General features: G+C 37.8%; 1 protein-coding gene across 3 annotated transcripts in view; it reads left to right on the plus strand.

Moving 5' to 3' along the window:
- Positions 1 to 274: 274 nt before the first annotated feature.
- The window catches only part of LOC122654805 (protein SEMI-ROLLED LEAF 2), a 64,035-nt gene continuing 48,189 nt past the window's right edge, over positions 275 to 16,120 (plus strand). For 2 of the 3 annotated variants that reach the window (XM_043849063.1, XM_043849064.1), the window contains exons 1-13: positions 275 to 710; positions 1,439 to 1,513; positions 1,941 to 2,056; positions 7,270 to 7,384; positions 7,987 to 8,115; positions 9,267 to 9,314; positions 9,493 to 9,680; positions 9,786 to 9,982; positions 10,068 to 10,360; positions 14,492 to 14,641; positions 14,742 to 14,936; positions 15,526 to 15,675; positions 15,949 to 16,024. In XM_043849063.1, coding sequence (XP_043704998.1) covers positions 576 to 710; positions 1,439 to 1,513; positions 1,941 to 2,056; positions 7,270 to 7,384; positions 7,987 to 8,115; positions 9,267 to 9,314; positions 9,493 to 9,680; positions 9,786 to 9,982; positions 10,068 to 10,360; positions 14,492 to 14,641; positions 14,742 to 14,936; positions 15,526 to 15,675; positions 15,949 to 16,024 — 1,867 coding nt within the window. In that variant the 5' untranslated portion in view covers positions 275 to 575. The remainder of the gene's footprint in view (positions 711 to 1,438; positions 1,514 to 1,940; positions 2,057 to 7,269; positions 7,385 to 7,986; positions 8,116 to 9,266; positions 9,315 to 9,492; positions 9,681 to 9,785; positions 9,983 to 10,067; positions 10,361 to 14,491; positions 14,642 to 14,741; positions 14,937 to 15,525; positions 15,676 to 15,948; positions 16,025 to 16,120) is intronic. The other variant, XM_043849065.1, reaches the window with a different exon arrangement.

Genomic DNA, 16,120 nt, shown 5'->3' on the forward strand with positions numbered 1-16,120 from the left:
TAAAAGTCTTATCTCATTATTTTGTCGTGGTAGTGCCTGTGGAAGAAACACAGGCTTGGGAATTCCTGGCCTCTTCCCTCCTTTGCATATAAAAACTTGAGGTGAATTTCTTCAAAATTAATCACTCAAATTTGAAAATTCAATTAATTGTGGTCATCATATATATAACCCATCAATCAGTTGTACTTTAATTCATTTTTATTTGTTTTCTTGCTCCTTCAGAAGTTAAGATTTCTCAAGAGTTTTTTGTTCATCTTCTTTTGATTGCAGGCTAATTCAGATTGCGAAATCTCGATTTGATAAAAAAAAAAAAGAGACTTTGGTTTTCATTTGTAATTTTGGGTCGCTGTTTTCTTTGGAGAATTTTGCTTCAATTTTGCGAAGTTTGTCCTTATTCTTTGTATTCTTTCAAGCACTGCAACAGGGCAATCTGGTGATTCTTTTCAGGGATTCCTGAAAGTCACCAGAACCCAGTTTCTGAAAAATTGAGAAACGAATTCTGAAAAACTGTTCTGAATTTTATTGGGTCATTTGGATTTTTCTAATTTTCTGGGGTCGGAGGTTTTGTTGATACAATGGGGGTCATGTCGAGGCGGGTAGTGCCTGCCTGTGGTAATCTCTGTTTCTTCTGTCCTGCAATGCGGGCAAGGTCAAGGCAGCCGGTGAAACGATACAAGAAGCTCCTTTCTGATATCTTGCCCCGATCTCAGGTGAATCCCTTCGTCATTTCACTTGAAATTTTGAGTTCCAGTTTTTATTGTATTAATTTTTTGCTAAATTGGGCTCACTGAAAAATTCATTTACTCTGTTGACTCTAAATTGGTTGTGTTTTTCCATACTTGTTTACATGAGCAGAAAATTAGTATTTTTTTTAATCTATTGATCAGATCGATGTTTTCCAGTGGAATGGTTTTTATTTTAAACTTTTACATACAGTGTATATTATTTGGACTTTCTGCCATGTTCAACTAGTATTGATTCTTATGAAGTGTATCAATCCTCTTTTTTTTTTTTTTTCTTGCTTTTGCTAACGGGGTATCTAGACTGAGTCAGCACCGGATCCTATGAGAACCATAGAAGCTGTGGGGTTGGCCCCAGGGGGGTAAGGGGACTTGAACTCAGGAAGCATGTCAATTTATGCACGCTCCCTTGCCAACTGAGCTACACCCTTGGGGTTACCAATCCTTTTTGGGTTATATGGAAACTGGAGATATAGAAAACACTAGCTTCCTTTCTACGGGACTGAACAAATTTATATTTGGACCTGAAATGAACATATGAGAGATTTCTAGAAGCACTTTTGTTTCCTGGGAGTAGTATCAGAGAATCATGAAACTTTACCGCTGATCTATTCTTAAGTTTGCACCTAATAAGAGCACAAACGGGACATTTTGATATTCTGATTGCCTTTCCTTCGTTGGTTTTTTTTTTTGGGTAGGATGCTGAACCAAATGATAGAAAAATTGGGAAGCTTTGTGAATATGTTTCGAAGAATCCATTACGCATTCCAAAGGTATGGTTTATTCTCCCTAATTAATTGGGCAGGTGTTGGTTCACTGTTATGATTGTGGTGTCTTCTTATGTTTCAATCTACTGTACCTTGCATGGTCACTGGGAAGCATGGTATTTTACAAGCAGCCATGTTTTATCATGAGGAGGAAAGGATTCTTATGAATTTTGTCTGATCTAGAGGAGAATGTGCTCTTATTATCATCTTCTTTACTTGCCCAGTCTGCATGACTCCATTGGATTCCGATACCAAAGAAATAAATTATTCTATTAGCATGGATTGATCGATCACAGTCGAAGAGTTATATGTATTGTACTTGATAGATAATTAGATTACACATTGGGCAGTAATGTTGTTTTTCTTTGGTCCACTTTCTCCTGTATTTTTAAGTTTTCGTCTCATTTTATATTTCGTTTTCCCTACTTTACAGATTACAAAGCACCTAGAACAGAGATGTTACAAGGATTTGCGAACTGAGCACTTTGGGTCAGCAAAAGTTGTGTTGAGTATCTACAGGAAATTGCTTACTTCGTGTAAGGAGCAGATGTAAGTTTGCTTTTTATCTTGGTTTTCATTTCTAGGTCTAAATTTATTCTCACTCAGTTAGTTTTCCATTCTCTTAGGGCGGGTTTTGCTACAATGATATAGGAGAGCTTTCCTTGAATTGGTTGCTCTACACTGCCTAGTGCAATAAAGGTTTTCAATAGGGTGCATCTACCCATATGGTGGTCACAAAAAGCTCCAAACTCATCTCATCAACTGTTTCTACCTCAAGACAAAGTGACAAACACCTTATTTGCATGTACATGACCCTTATCCTTGATGTGGGCACAGATTCTCCTGCAGCCAAATATTCCTTTACTTTGTATAGGTTCTCAGATTAGATATTTCTGTCTTTGTTTCTCTATAAATCTTCATTGCTCTTTGTTTCAAAGATAAAGTATTTAGTGAAGATAAAGTCAGATTACTCTTTAGCAGATGATTGAGATGGTCTTCCAATGAGAAATCAGTAAACTATTTGCACAAATGCTTTTGTTAGGAACCCTCATATTTGATTCCAGTTAGGAGTTCCTACTTGGCACAATTGACATCACAGACGATGCAAGTCTGCAATCACCAAAAACATCTATTACTTTTTAATTTTCTTATCGTAACCATTTAGGGTGCAATAGAATGGGTAGTTATATTCATCATGATAGGACTGGCAGATGACATTATATAAAAGGATCAAAACATGGCAATATGGCATAGCAGTTTGGGACCTTGCAGAGAAGGGTTAATTTCTTCAAGTGGGGCTCACCAGGCATGTGGATCTAATGGAGTTTCCGTTTTTTATGGCATAACTAATTACATATCGCTAGACATCGGTGACAGCTAGATTTTTTCATGCATCTGACTTTTAATTGTTGAAGGAATTCAAGATTTCCATATTTGAGATCCCAAAAGAGGTAGTTTTATCAGTTTTATTACTATCTTGGGTCAGTTCTAGGTTCTTCAAGCTAGCTTACCGTGGTGTTGAATGTTTTCCTTCACTATCTTCTCTTAATTTGGTTAGAATCCTCAGAAGTCTTCATTCTCAAAAAGAAGAAAAAAAGGAAAAAGAAAAAGAAAAAAAAGGGAATCCATAGAATTTTTCATTGGCATAAACATAAACAAGAGCAGCAAGGTAATGACATTCATCTCCATGATATTGTATGTGTATTGGAGAGAAACTCTCCATGGACTTTGGAGATGAGAGTTTTCAAGGTGTTGTGTAGGCAATAATGTGTGCCTTAATGCCCAATGTGAACAGTCAGTCGCCTTATGTTCCAAATTGCTCAAACCCAGATGATGAAAAAAATATTGATGTAATATGGAAAACATGTCTGGGATATGAAAAAATGAAATATGACAAATATTCCCATAACAAAGCGCTTGCCATGCCACCATGAAAATTATGGTGGAGATAGCCTCTCCTTGGAACATGATTTTTAGGTGGTATGTTCATATTCTACGGAGGCCTACGGACGCCCTTGTAAGGAGGAGTGATATGATTCCGATTGAAGGAGCTAAAAGAGCTAGGGGCAGACCTAAAATGACCATAGGAGAAGTGGTGAGGAAGGACATGCATAGTCTAGGTCTTGTTCCAAGTCTGACCTCGGACAAAACCGATTGGAGGGCAAGGATCCATGTCGTAGACCCCATTTAGCTTAGATTCTTCCGATGTGCTGGGTTGTGCCTCTTTCCTCTTACTATCTTTCATTTTTTTTATTATTATTTTTTCTTTTCGGATCCATGTAGCCGGCCCCATTAAGTTGGGATAAGGCTGAGTTTGTTATTGTTGTTGTTGAACCGCATCGAATAGATAGCTTACTTTCTATCCCAAAACAACAACAACAACAACAATGATAATAAAGAAACGAATAGGTAGCTCACTGTCTTCATTGGCCATTTGTCAAGTTTCTTAGCTATGTGAATCATATGATTATTGTGAATTGAACTTTTCCTTGTATTTTCAGCAGCCCGACTGTTTTCTAGAACCTTTTCAACCCTTTCAAAGCTTGAGTCATCCATTTGGCTGTAAACAAATCCCATGAATAAGGTTGACATTGACCACATGTCCTCAAAGTTTTGTCCCAGTTATAGTTTTACGATAATCTTAGATTGAAGAACCATGACACATGGGATAACAATCTGTTCACTTCTTCTTGCAAGTTTCTGTATGTCAGTAAATGTAGGTGTTTGTTGATATTTGGTTGCAGTAGGAAGATTAATTCATTCAGGTTATGGTTGGGAGGGTTTATTTGATTTTCTAAATTTAAGCCTTCAGTTTACTCTTTCAAAATGTTTGAAGGACATTTTTTCTACATTACAGTTGTGTACAGTTCTACTCTTGTGCTAATTGTTGCTTGAGTGTCTTTCTAGAAGGTTATACTAAGTCAGGATTTAGAAGTTAGTGAAAGGGAATTAATAGAAGCAGGACTTGAAAGGATTTCTGAAATGTAGTTGAAACAAAAAGAAGAGCACCTGCAGACCTCTCTAAAAGGATCTTATATTCTTCTCCCTTATGGACGGAACTGAGTGTTTGGATTTCTCATTGGTTGCTGCAAAGGATGTTGTCAGGACTGAATCCTTGCTTCCCTGGTGCTATCTCCATTCTCCATTTGTCCTTGCATTAGTTTTGACATCAACTCCAGGACATCGACAAGGTTAGAGTGACTCTATCAAGTGTTACTCCTTTATTTGAGAATCCTAATTCCTTATTATACACCCTTATTCTAAGCCTAGTCTACATGTTAAACCCTAAAACCTGTCAATGTAGGACAGCCTAGTGTTTAAAATCTAGGGCTGAACTACAACAGAAAATCCATGGGAAAAGGATAGGTTGAATTAGGGTTTTAAGGGACAGAAGATAAATAGGGAAAGCTACTGTTTTGGGACTTGAACAGTACCCATAAACAGTAACCATGAACAGTAACTCAGAAGAAAAAGAAAAGAGAGAAAGGTACCCATTTGATACGAGAGAAAGGCCTTCATTTGGCACACACTACTTCAAGTAAAATTTCCTTAATCTGACTCTTAATCTAAAGGTGGGGTTGTTTATTTATAAGAAAAACAATAGAAAGTCTCCTAAATCTAAAACAAGCAATTGGACTCGAGGTTTAAAGTATCAGTATCAGGTATCGTATCAGGGTGATTTTAAGCAAGGTACTAAAACTCGGAAGTAGGAACTCGACCCCAAGAAAAACCGAGATCTCGGTCGAGTTAGTGCATTTTTTTCTTCTTTCAACTCGGTGGGTTTTTAGACTTAGTTTGGGTTTGAAACTTGGTATTCAGCCTATTTTAGGCCATTTAAACACAATGACATTATCGAATTTTGCAAAAACAAAGTCCAAATAGGAGTTTAACTTCGGACCCTAAGTTGGTAGGCGACGACATACTAAAATACCCTACTCTACACATAATTTAGTAATAGAAAGCATTAAAGCAAGCAAAACATTCAATTAATAGCTAAACAACTTAAATAAGCATTAGAAATTTTAAAGTGTACAATACATCTATCTGTTTAACAATGTTACATTACATAAAATGTGATCGACTAATGAATTCAGTCCCAAAACTATCCACATAGAATTCCGATGTCATAGTGTTGCTGTAGTGTTGCACATAGTTTGCCACAACAGTCATATAAGTGTAGCTGAATCAACTCTGCCGCAGGTTACAACTTCAAATCCAGAGCTAAAAGGAGTCACAGCCTTCAAATGGGGAAGAACACAGCTTTTGGCCAAAACTCGATCGAGTTCTATCAAGTTCTGTTGAGTTAGGTGACTTCCAAAGAAGTAGATGGGTCGAGATGCGGGTCGCCGAGATCTCGACCGAAAATTTGTAATTTTCTAACTCGTATACTAACTCGATTCGACCTCCCAAAAAACGAGATCGAGACATATTGTATTGTATCGTAGAGACGCAAGACACACTAGATACGTATGGAAATGGTCAAGAAACATATGGAAATGCTTAGGATGTATGCAAAATACGGTTGAGCATAAAACACTATAAATAAATAATATGAAATATATAATGTACAAAGGAGAACAAAATACAAAGAGGCAAGTGCATTCAATTGATTATATATAAAAGATGCAGTTTCTTAAATGTACTAATACCAATTCTTTTAGGTATGTCGTAGTACGTAAAATAAGATACATATCGATTAGTATTGATGGATATGGAAGGATACTTAAACCATGATTGGACTAGTTTAATAACAAGGACTCTAAAATACTTCTAATTAAATTGTTGAAGCTTAAATCTTCAAGATACTTGGGCCCACACAACTAATCAGCTTATGGATTAATGCAAATACGGTTTAGCATAAAATATATAATAATAATATGGGGATTAAAATAATAATGTTAGAAGGAGACCTGGTAAAACTTAATACCTAGAAGTTCTTAACTTTACTGGACCTTAATACTCCCCAAAGATACTAATACCTTTATGGGAAAAAGTTCTCTTTCTGTCCGGGAGTGTGGCCTACGCCAGCACTCCCATTAGTCTATCGCTCTCCTCCCCATGTGAAAAGACACCTCTACCCCCTTGTTTTAAAGAGGAGAGAGACAGACATATGGGAGTGCTGACGTAGGCCAGACTCCCGTACAGAAAACTGCTTCCCTACCTTTATGAACACAAATTTTTCTAGACTTTTATTTGCATTTGATTTTATTTAATGATGTGTCAGAAACTACTTCATAATACAACAAGTTGGTTGCTAACATAGAAACTATTGAAATTTCATTGAAATAGATTCATAATATACTTGTGCATTTCAGAAATGCATATTGTATATGGTAATATCCATGTTCATATTTGGATAGCCTAGAATTCTGAGTTTTCTTGAATACCGGCACCTTGAAACATTGTGTGCTGTGATGATAACACAACCTGTAGGTTTAATATGTTTTGTGGAAGTTTGAGGTGAACCATGCTAGCAGTCCTTGGTGTCTAATAAGTACTCTGATTCTTATTTAGGGCATGACATCAAAACCTTAACGATGAGATATATCTTCAACTGATTTTTTTCCACTGTTGCATTGTTGCAATTTCTGTACACAAATGGAGCAAAACATTTGAAGTGATATGGGTTAAATTCCAATCACTTTTTTGCTTGGAAACTAAATTACACATCTCCTTTACTTTTAAAAAGGCTCTCAACTATCATGTAAGTATACTATGTATTTTATTGTATAATATTCAATCATGTCTTCCAATGTTTGCAGGCCACTATTTGCCAGTAGCTTATTGTCTATTATCCAGACGGTTTTAGAACAAACACGACAGGATGAAATGCGCATTCTGGGCTGCCAAACTCTTGTTGACTTCATTAATAGCCAGGTAAATTGCTGTTGTAGACAGAGAATGTAAGATCAATTGTATGCACTTTCCATGTAGTGCCCATAAATATAACAGGCATGGACATGGCACACTAGCTATGATAAAGTTCAAATATTGGACTGTTCCCACCTAGAGTATCTCCTTTCCATGAATTCTCTCTTAGATTGGTAAGAACCTTGTGATATATCATTCTAGACTATAGAAAGGGGAAATGACACTTTGAATGGTTCCCTTTTGGGGGCGGGGGGAACCTATAGATTGCCTTCAATATTTGATCTGATCAGATGATACTGGGGGTGGGGGAGCCGTTAAATATTTGGTCCTACCTTAGAATGTGTGTGCCAAATTTATGGTTTCTTTTATCTGTAGGTTTGCAGTTGTTTTACATTACATAAGCTTCTAGTTACAGATTGTCAAGTCTGATATTTGGTTTTTTTGAATGGCATAGATATACTATGATTGTCAACTCAGATATTTGTTTTTTTTCAATGGCATAGATATACTATGGTAAATGACTTACAAGTTGCAACTTGAACTGTCTAAAATCATTAATGTTGTATTATTTGTCTCAAAACTGACATGTCGATACGGTATGAAAGTAGATGGACGGCACATACATGTTTAATTTGGAAGGCCTCATTCCAAAACTTTGTCAATTGGCTCAAGAAATTGGAGATGATGAAAGAGCTCTACGTTTACGTTCAGCAGGATTGCAAGCTCTTGCTTTCATGGTAGGTCTCATTTTTTTTTTATTTTTATAAATTTATTGTATGGCAGCCTAAATTTTCTATTAGAGCTTCCTCAGATATTCATGTTGATTGTATGAGAGAATCCTTGTATTTAAGGGCTTTTTTCTCATTTTTGTATTTTTCTCTCATAAAACTTAAACTAAAAATTTGAGGGCATATTTGTCAAATTATTGAGGCTTACTTTCATATATATATATATATATACACACACACACACACACACACACAGAGGAAAAAGCTTGGTATGGTCTCAACGTTTCATCTCTGGTCTTCCACTTCCCTTGCATTTGGCAAATGACAACTGATGAATCTCCATAGACCTCTAATTTCTGGATTCCGATTGATATGGCCGCCTCTAAACCTATGGCACAAGCCTCATATTCTGCTATGTTATTTGTACAACCTAAATTGAGCCTGAATGCCAAGGGTATATGAGATCCATCTGGTGTTATCAGAAGTATTCCTGCTCCATATCCCCTTTGATTAGCTGCTCCATCAAAGAATAACTGCCAAACCCCTACTGATTCAGTGGTTTCAATGTTAACGATATCTTCATCCGGGAAAATGTCCTCTAGGGGTCTGGTTTCAGGGATTGGATGGGCTGATAGATGATCAGCGATGGCCCGACCTTTGATAGATTTTTGTGTGACATGCTTGATGTCAAACTCTGAGGTCATGTGGCTCCTACGGCCAGCATAGGAGTTTGCAAAATTACCATCCCGCTCCCTGGTTGAAATAAAAAATCCCATCCTTGTTGATGCCCCTGCATGTGCTCTCATTGGCCCCCGCTATGGTGCAGAGGCTATGCGACCAGGCAGCGATCTCTTGCCCTATCTATATATATCTTGCCCTATCTATCTATATATATCTATATATGAAAATGAAGAACTAAAATATTCTGTTTTCTCCAGATGACTAAAATAGCCTTTCAAGCCCTTAAATAACTTAATCAGAATTTGATTTCAAATCTTGTTTGGGTCCATCTTTCTTTTCCATATCAGATTTCATTTTCTACTACCATTTGGAAATGGTTCTTCTATGCTCAGATTTATTTGCACTCTTTCTTGGTCTGAGCTAGCACCTTCTAACTTTCTGAATTAATAAATGTTTTCTTTTCTTCATGTGATGTTTAGGTATGGTTTATGAGTGAGCACTCCCATATCTCGATGGACTTTGATCATGTAAGTTGTCTTTCTTTTAATTTCTCTTCACATCTTGTTTTAGAAATAAAAAATGAGTTCTGCTATGCTTTGTCGTCGTCAACCTGCTCATTAGGCTGGGCTATGTGTTAGGGGTTTGATTATATGGTTACTTCTGGGATAAGTCAGAAATAATTTTTTCTTCCTTATGTTGGAACAGATTATTTCAGTTACTTTGGAGAACTACATGGAGCTCCAGATGAACTCAGAAAATAACAAGCCAGACTCACAGTGGGTTCAAGAAGCACCCAAAGCTGAGGGCCGTGAATCATCATTCCCAGAAGTTCCCAAGAAGGTCCCTCCATTACCAGACCTTGTGAATATCAAACCTGAACTGAACCCCACTGTGTAAGACCTAATAATTGCCCTTTATTTTCTTGGTTTCGTTTTTGAGTAAACCATATCCCTCATATATGTTATGAGACCCCTTTTCATTGTTGTTATTTCTAACAGTGACGCTGCCAAAATCCCCACGTATTGGGCTAGGGTTTGCTTGCATAATATGGCTGGACTAGCCAAGGAGGCAACTACAGTACGGCGTGTACTTGAACCCCTTTTTCGTAATTTTGATGCTGGGAATCTTTGGTCTCCAGAGAAGGGGCTTGCCTGTTCTGTTTTATCAGATATGCAGACATTGATGGAGAAGTCAGGTGATCCTCTTTTTATCCATGACAAAATCTAATGCTGCATTTTGATTGAATAGTTTGTCTAAAACCCTTTTTCATTATCCTGCAGGACAAAACAGTCATCTGTTATTATCTATCTTGGTGAAGCATTTAGATCATAAAAGTGTTGCCAAACAGCCTAGTATGCAAGTTGACATCGTTAATGTGATCACACATCTTGCGCAGAACGTGAAGATGCAATCTTCAGTAGCAATTATTGGTGCCATAACCGATCTGATGAAACATTTGCGTAAATGCATTCAATGCTCAGCTGAAGCATCTAGCACTGGTGATGATTCAAATAAATGTAACGCTGCTCTTCGCTCTAAATTGGAAGAATGTCTAAAGCAGCTCTCAAACAAGGTTTATAAATTACTTTTCTTTTTTCTCCTGCTTGTTATGTTTTTCATTAGGCCTTGGTATTTTTCATGTTGCCTACATGCAAGCTTTATAAATTGCTTTTCTTTTTCTTCCGCTTCTTATGTTTTTCATTAGGCGTTGATATTCTTCGTGTTGCCTACATGCTTGATCTATCTCAAGGGATAGATTATGACCATTCTGTTTGTGAACCACCTTTGGATTGGTCAGTGGTCAAAGAATCATGTACCTTCAACCAGTCATCCAAGCAAAAACTAGTGCAAGGATAATGTTGTTTTACAGTTCAAAGAATGACAGTCACCATCAACGATGGAGTCCTGTTTACATATGTTCTGGATGCTTCTGTTTGGGGAAGACCAAAGGGCAGCATCTGCTGTTCCTGGATGATCTCATGCCAGAAAATGCATAGTGATGCTGCAGGAAGTGATGTACCCCATAGCTTCAAGAAAAGGTGTACCCCATTATTGAGCCATGTTGAACCAGACTGGACCTTCTCATCTGTTTGGTCCCTGGTCTGGTTTTCTAAACTATGCTCCATTCCCTTTTTCCAATGGCTTTTAAAGTCCATCGATTTTCTGAGCAGAAGAAAGGTTTTGCATTCATAGAACCTTTTCTATTTTGTGCCATGGGAGAGGGGTTCTAGAACAAAATTGTTCCTTAGCTTACACACCTAAACATGGCAAATGTTTTCCCTATTGCTTCAGGTCTGAAAAAAAAAGTGTCTGGGAATGTGTCCAAACAGGCCTATAAATATTAGGAGTTGCCAATTCTAATAATGCATGTTGGGCCATTCCCCTACCTGTCTCTACGTGGAGTAGGAGAAAGTAATTTCAATGACATGGCCAGTTATAAAATATTTTTCCTTGTATCATGTAGCTCTTCTGTATATGTATTACTTGAGCTTCAGAATCTTCCAGTTTCTAATTTTTTGTCATAAAGTACCGTGCCCGTCCTCAACTAGAGTTTTTTTAAGGTTTAAAGGGCAGTATTTGTTTATTGAAGGACCCTTTTAACTATGCCTAAGTAATCATCTTCATGAAAGTTTTTTTCAAATTATGCACTGCTGTACCCATGCTATTATTATTCACTTCTACTTTGGCCTCACCTGGATATCTCTTAACCTTATATTGACCTAAGATGCATGCCTTTATCTCTGATCAGTTATTCACTTCTACTTTGGCCTCACCTGGATATCTCTTAACCCTATATTGACCTAAGATGCATGCCTTTATCTCTGATCAGTTATGTGCGGTCCCAGAAAATTGACTTGGCAAAGTGCCACTTTGAAGTCAATTTGGTGCTGGTAGAAAGAAGAAGAGGAAAGGGTCTGGTTCCTCATTGAACCAATTTTTACCCAAACCAGACCATGCATGCGATTGGGGTTATTTTTTATTTTTTAGTTATATTTTTATATGGGAGTTTTAGATAGGAGTGGTAGATTACGCATGGGATTTGATTGAGTTACCAGTTTCCTTGGTTGATTTAGTTTCCTATTTGGCTTAGTGCATCTTTGGTATAGTTTTATTTTTTATTTTTGCCTTAAAAAACGTTTTTGGTTGCGTTTGGTATTGTTTATGGAGCCTGTTTCTATTTAAAAAAGATTGAAAAAAACCAAATACCAAAAATAGATCGAAAGCCGTTTATGGTTTTTGGCCAAAAAGTCACTTTTGACCATTTATACGGGGACTTTAATGAGCACGTGCTCATAGGTCTCAAAATTGAAGGGCAAGAGCGTCATTTCCTTGTTTAATTAGAAATATCGAAACTCCTCCTCCGACTTCTTCTTCTTCTTCTTCCTGCAACCCCATCCGTCAAATCCCATTCTTCTTCTTTCCGTTGGATGAATGTTGAAGAGGCTGGATATGTAGCTTTCAAAGTTCTCTGCAACTGTTCTCGATCTCTTTAACAATACCCAGGAAGTTGTAAGGAAATCCTTTCTGTTTGGAAGGCTCATGTACTCAACTGAGTTAATACTGAATGAACATAAACGGCTTATTTTTGAAGGGCTCCTGTGGGATATGGGGTGAAATTCATTAGAGGTATGGAAGGAGTATCGTTGCAGTTAGGTTTATTGAGAATTACTTATAACTGCCGTTGTAACTGTTTCAATTGGAAGTCAGAACCCATGGCGGGGAATAACAGTCTGGGTCAGGCCATGAGTCGGGCCTGGTTAGAAACAAAGAGTCAAAGTTACAATCAGTATATCATCAGATAAGATAACCCACCTTCCAGCATTTGGTTCAGGCAAGGCTCTGAGGTTCTCTCTTATCGAGACCTCCCAAATCCCAATTTCTATGTTTGTAACCTTCACGAGTTTACCTATTTATCTGTTTAGATTTCCATCAATGGAAAGATCTCTTGGCAGAGACGATAAAATTCAGAATCGGCCCAACTGTGAAGATGGAAGAGAAGTGATTGTACTCGAAATGGGTTTGCAGGAAAGTCATTGCTTGAGGGAGGGAATGCTCTGTTTCAACGAAGGAAGAAGGGGAAAGAAGGTTGGGGTGGCAGCCATGGAAGGGGAGATAGAGAGGAAGTTTTCGGCTTATTAGTTAATGACCCTGTGTTCAAGTGCTGCTATCCGTTTTCCTTGCAAGATGTGTCTGATTTGAAAACTAAGAAGAAGAAACTGTGAGAGAGTCATTCCAAGAAAAGATTTTTGGATCTGGATCTTAGGGGATGAAATCGCATATGGATGGGTGATCTAAACCCAAAATCCCAAAATGAAATAAGGAAAATCCAAAGAGATTGATACCCAACAACTCGGTTCGGAGTTTATGCTTTGGGAAGGAAGATGGGTAAAGGTGGCATCTCTCCACCCACCCACTTCAAAAAACTATTATGCACATAGGTATGCCAAACATATTTCTTTGTCTACAATCTATTTTGTGTAGTGGTTACCAAACGATTTTTATGCTTTGACAAAAAATGGTTTTCATTAGTGATTTTTGTTAAATAGGTAAAAATAAAAAATACAAATGATACCAAAGAGAGCCTTAGAATTGTTAGTAGTTTCTATTTTCAGGAGTCTTTGTTTTTCTTTATATATGTTTGTAATACGATGGGGAACATAGCAGTCGAATGGAAATTTGAGTTTGAGATTTCTCATAGGGCGTGAGTGGTGTGTGCTCTTCCTTCTTCTCTCTTTCTTGTTCTACCTGGTCAACCCAATCTTCCTCTCAGCTTCCCAGGTGAGTTCTCCTTCCCTTCTTATTCCTGTTGCTCCTTCTTTCTTTATTCTTTTCTCCCTTATTTCTTCTCCTTCTCCTTTCCTTGTTCTGCTCGACGAGATTCACAGTCCTGCAGTGTTGACTGTTGATTTCCCTCATCCGTGTTCTGTTCTTCTTAAAAATTTGGGAAATCAGTCCTTTTACCTCTAGTGATTTTACTTATAAATCCCTAAGTCGAAATCTCGCTCGAGTAGAGAGTTATTATTTGGAAACAAAATCTGGTTGAAGACTTACCGTTAGACCAGAGTTGCAGAAATTCTCTGCTCGAGTCTTTGGTTTCTGGGCCTGTTATGGGTTGGATTTCAGAGGAGTAGGAGTTGCGATCCCTGGAATTTCAGCTTGAATGGACGTATGAGAGAGATTCCTCATTCGTAAGACTCCATCTCTGCTGGTTTCTTGTTCTTACCTCTTATTGTGGGAGGTTGAAGATGAATTAGTGACAACATATTAATTGTGACCATATTTCCCTCTTTCCCAAATACCCTTACTTTTACTTTTAATCCTGCTTTGTCCTCATTTCTTTATTAATGCTTAGATTGTCCCTCTTCTTTAATTTGTAATTCCTCCTCTGTCCTTTCCTTCTTTATCTTCCTAAGTAGCAAGTAGGTCGACCTATAAGCGATCCAAACCAGGGTTTTCGAACCCGGATTGCATCACTATTACTAGGATTTCTTTATTAGGTTGGGTTGCTATTTTGAAATGAGGTCTTTAGTTTCATGATTTGTGCCCATTGCCAGTGAAGCACATCCAATAACGACATCTGAAAATTTGCTCACATCATAGTAAGAATATATAACAAACCTTCTTGATCTTTTACATTCTTATACGGATGCTTGTATTTTGGGCTTCAATGTTGTTCTTTAAGACTCAGATTTTGAATCAACAGGTTGGGGATTTGGGACCCATTCTTGACGTGATGGCTGTTGTGCTGGAGAATATCTCGACTATGACCATTATGGCTAGAACTACTGTTGCTGCTGTCTATCGGACTGTACAGATAGTTTCTTCCATCCCTAACATATCACATCACAAGAAGGCAAGTGTCACTGTGTTTAAAGCAATAGTGCACTACTCTATGACAGGCTTTTAATATAGTGCAATCAGGTTGCCAATTACATATTTACTATGTATTTCAGGCCTTTCCAGAAGCTCTATTTCATCAGTTGCTCTCAGCAATGATCCATCCAGACCATGAAACGCGAGTTGGTGCTCACCGTATTTTTTCTGTTGTGCTCATGCCATCAGTGGTATGTCCTCCATCGGAAATGTACAAGAAGATTGCAGAGCCACGTCTCTCAAGGTTCTCTTCTTCGCTTACTACCTCGGAAGAGGTAAGGAATGGAGAGTTCTCCATGCACATTGAAATTATTGGTCACGAGATAAATTTTTTTTCTGGTAGGATCACGAGATAGAATTAGATGTGACTGATTGGGGGCTAGGATGGGATGGAAGACAAATTTTGGATATGGGTGTAAGACATTGTAACATTTGTCCCTTAGGTGAAGGACCGCTAGTTGTATTTGGTTTGGGTTTGGTCCAAGCCAACTGAATGCACCATAGCCTGACCTAGTCTTTTATATGAAATGGGCAAGGTAGGGCCCCACTAGGTGGACCAGAAGTACCTTGTAAAATATGATTTATGGTGGGAGGTAGAGAGAGAAACACAGAACATTTAGATGCCTAGACCTTTGAAAATATGAACCCATCCAGAAAACTAGCCATGTAACCCAAACCACACTACGTCATCCCAGGTTCCTATCAGTCAACTTCATTGCTTTAGGCTTTCTGCTCCATGTGTTTTGAAAAATCAAAGTCTGACATCTATCTTTGATATAAACCACTCGTTTTAGAAGCTTTTTCTTTGTTGTGACTGGGGACTTGAGATGTTTTAATCATTCATTTCATATAAACATTGTCCAGGAACTGACTTCCCTTCGGTTGAGTAGTCACCAAGTAGATCTTCTTCTTGCATCTATCTGGGTTCAGGCAACTTCCACAGAAAACACTCCTGCAAATTTTGAAGCAATGGCCCACACGTACAACCTTGCTTTATTGTTCTCTCAGTCCAAGGTGACGTTCTTCCCCTGTTAATTGTCTACTGATTTTGTTTGTGTGTGTGTGTGTTTATATTTGTTTGATTCCCTTTTGGTGAAAAAAAGGAATTGTGTCAATTCTAGTTCGTCACCCAACACTAGTCGTGATGGATAATGATATATTAATGTTGTGTCCTTTTCTCTACTTCTAAACCTTTCATGTTTTCCTTCTTTTCTCATTATGTAGTCTTTGAGTTTGGTACTTGAATCCATCTTTCAAGTGCATAATTGATAATTGTTGCCTTGTCAGACCTCCAGTCACATGTCTCTAGTTCGGTGTTTCCAGCTGGCATTCTCACTCAGGAGTATCTCTCTTGAACAGGATGGTAAGATGTACTGCTTATTATGCTGTATGTGTTTCATCCCACAATTTCAGGAAACAAAAGCTAAGATAATTTGAGGAGACAACCACCAGTGTTGGA

This window comes from Telopea speciosissima, chromosome 3 (assembly GCF_018873765.1).
Source record: "Telopea speciosissima isolate NSW1024214 ecotype Mountain lineage chromosome 3, Tspe_v1, whole genome shotgun sequence".
NCBI lineage: Eukaryota > Viridiplantae > Streptophyta > Magnoliopsida > Proteales > Proteaceae > Telopea > Telopea speciosissima.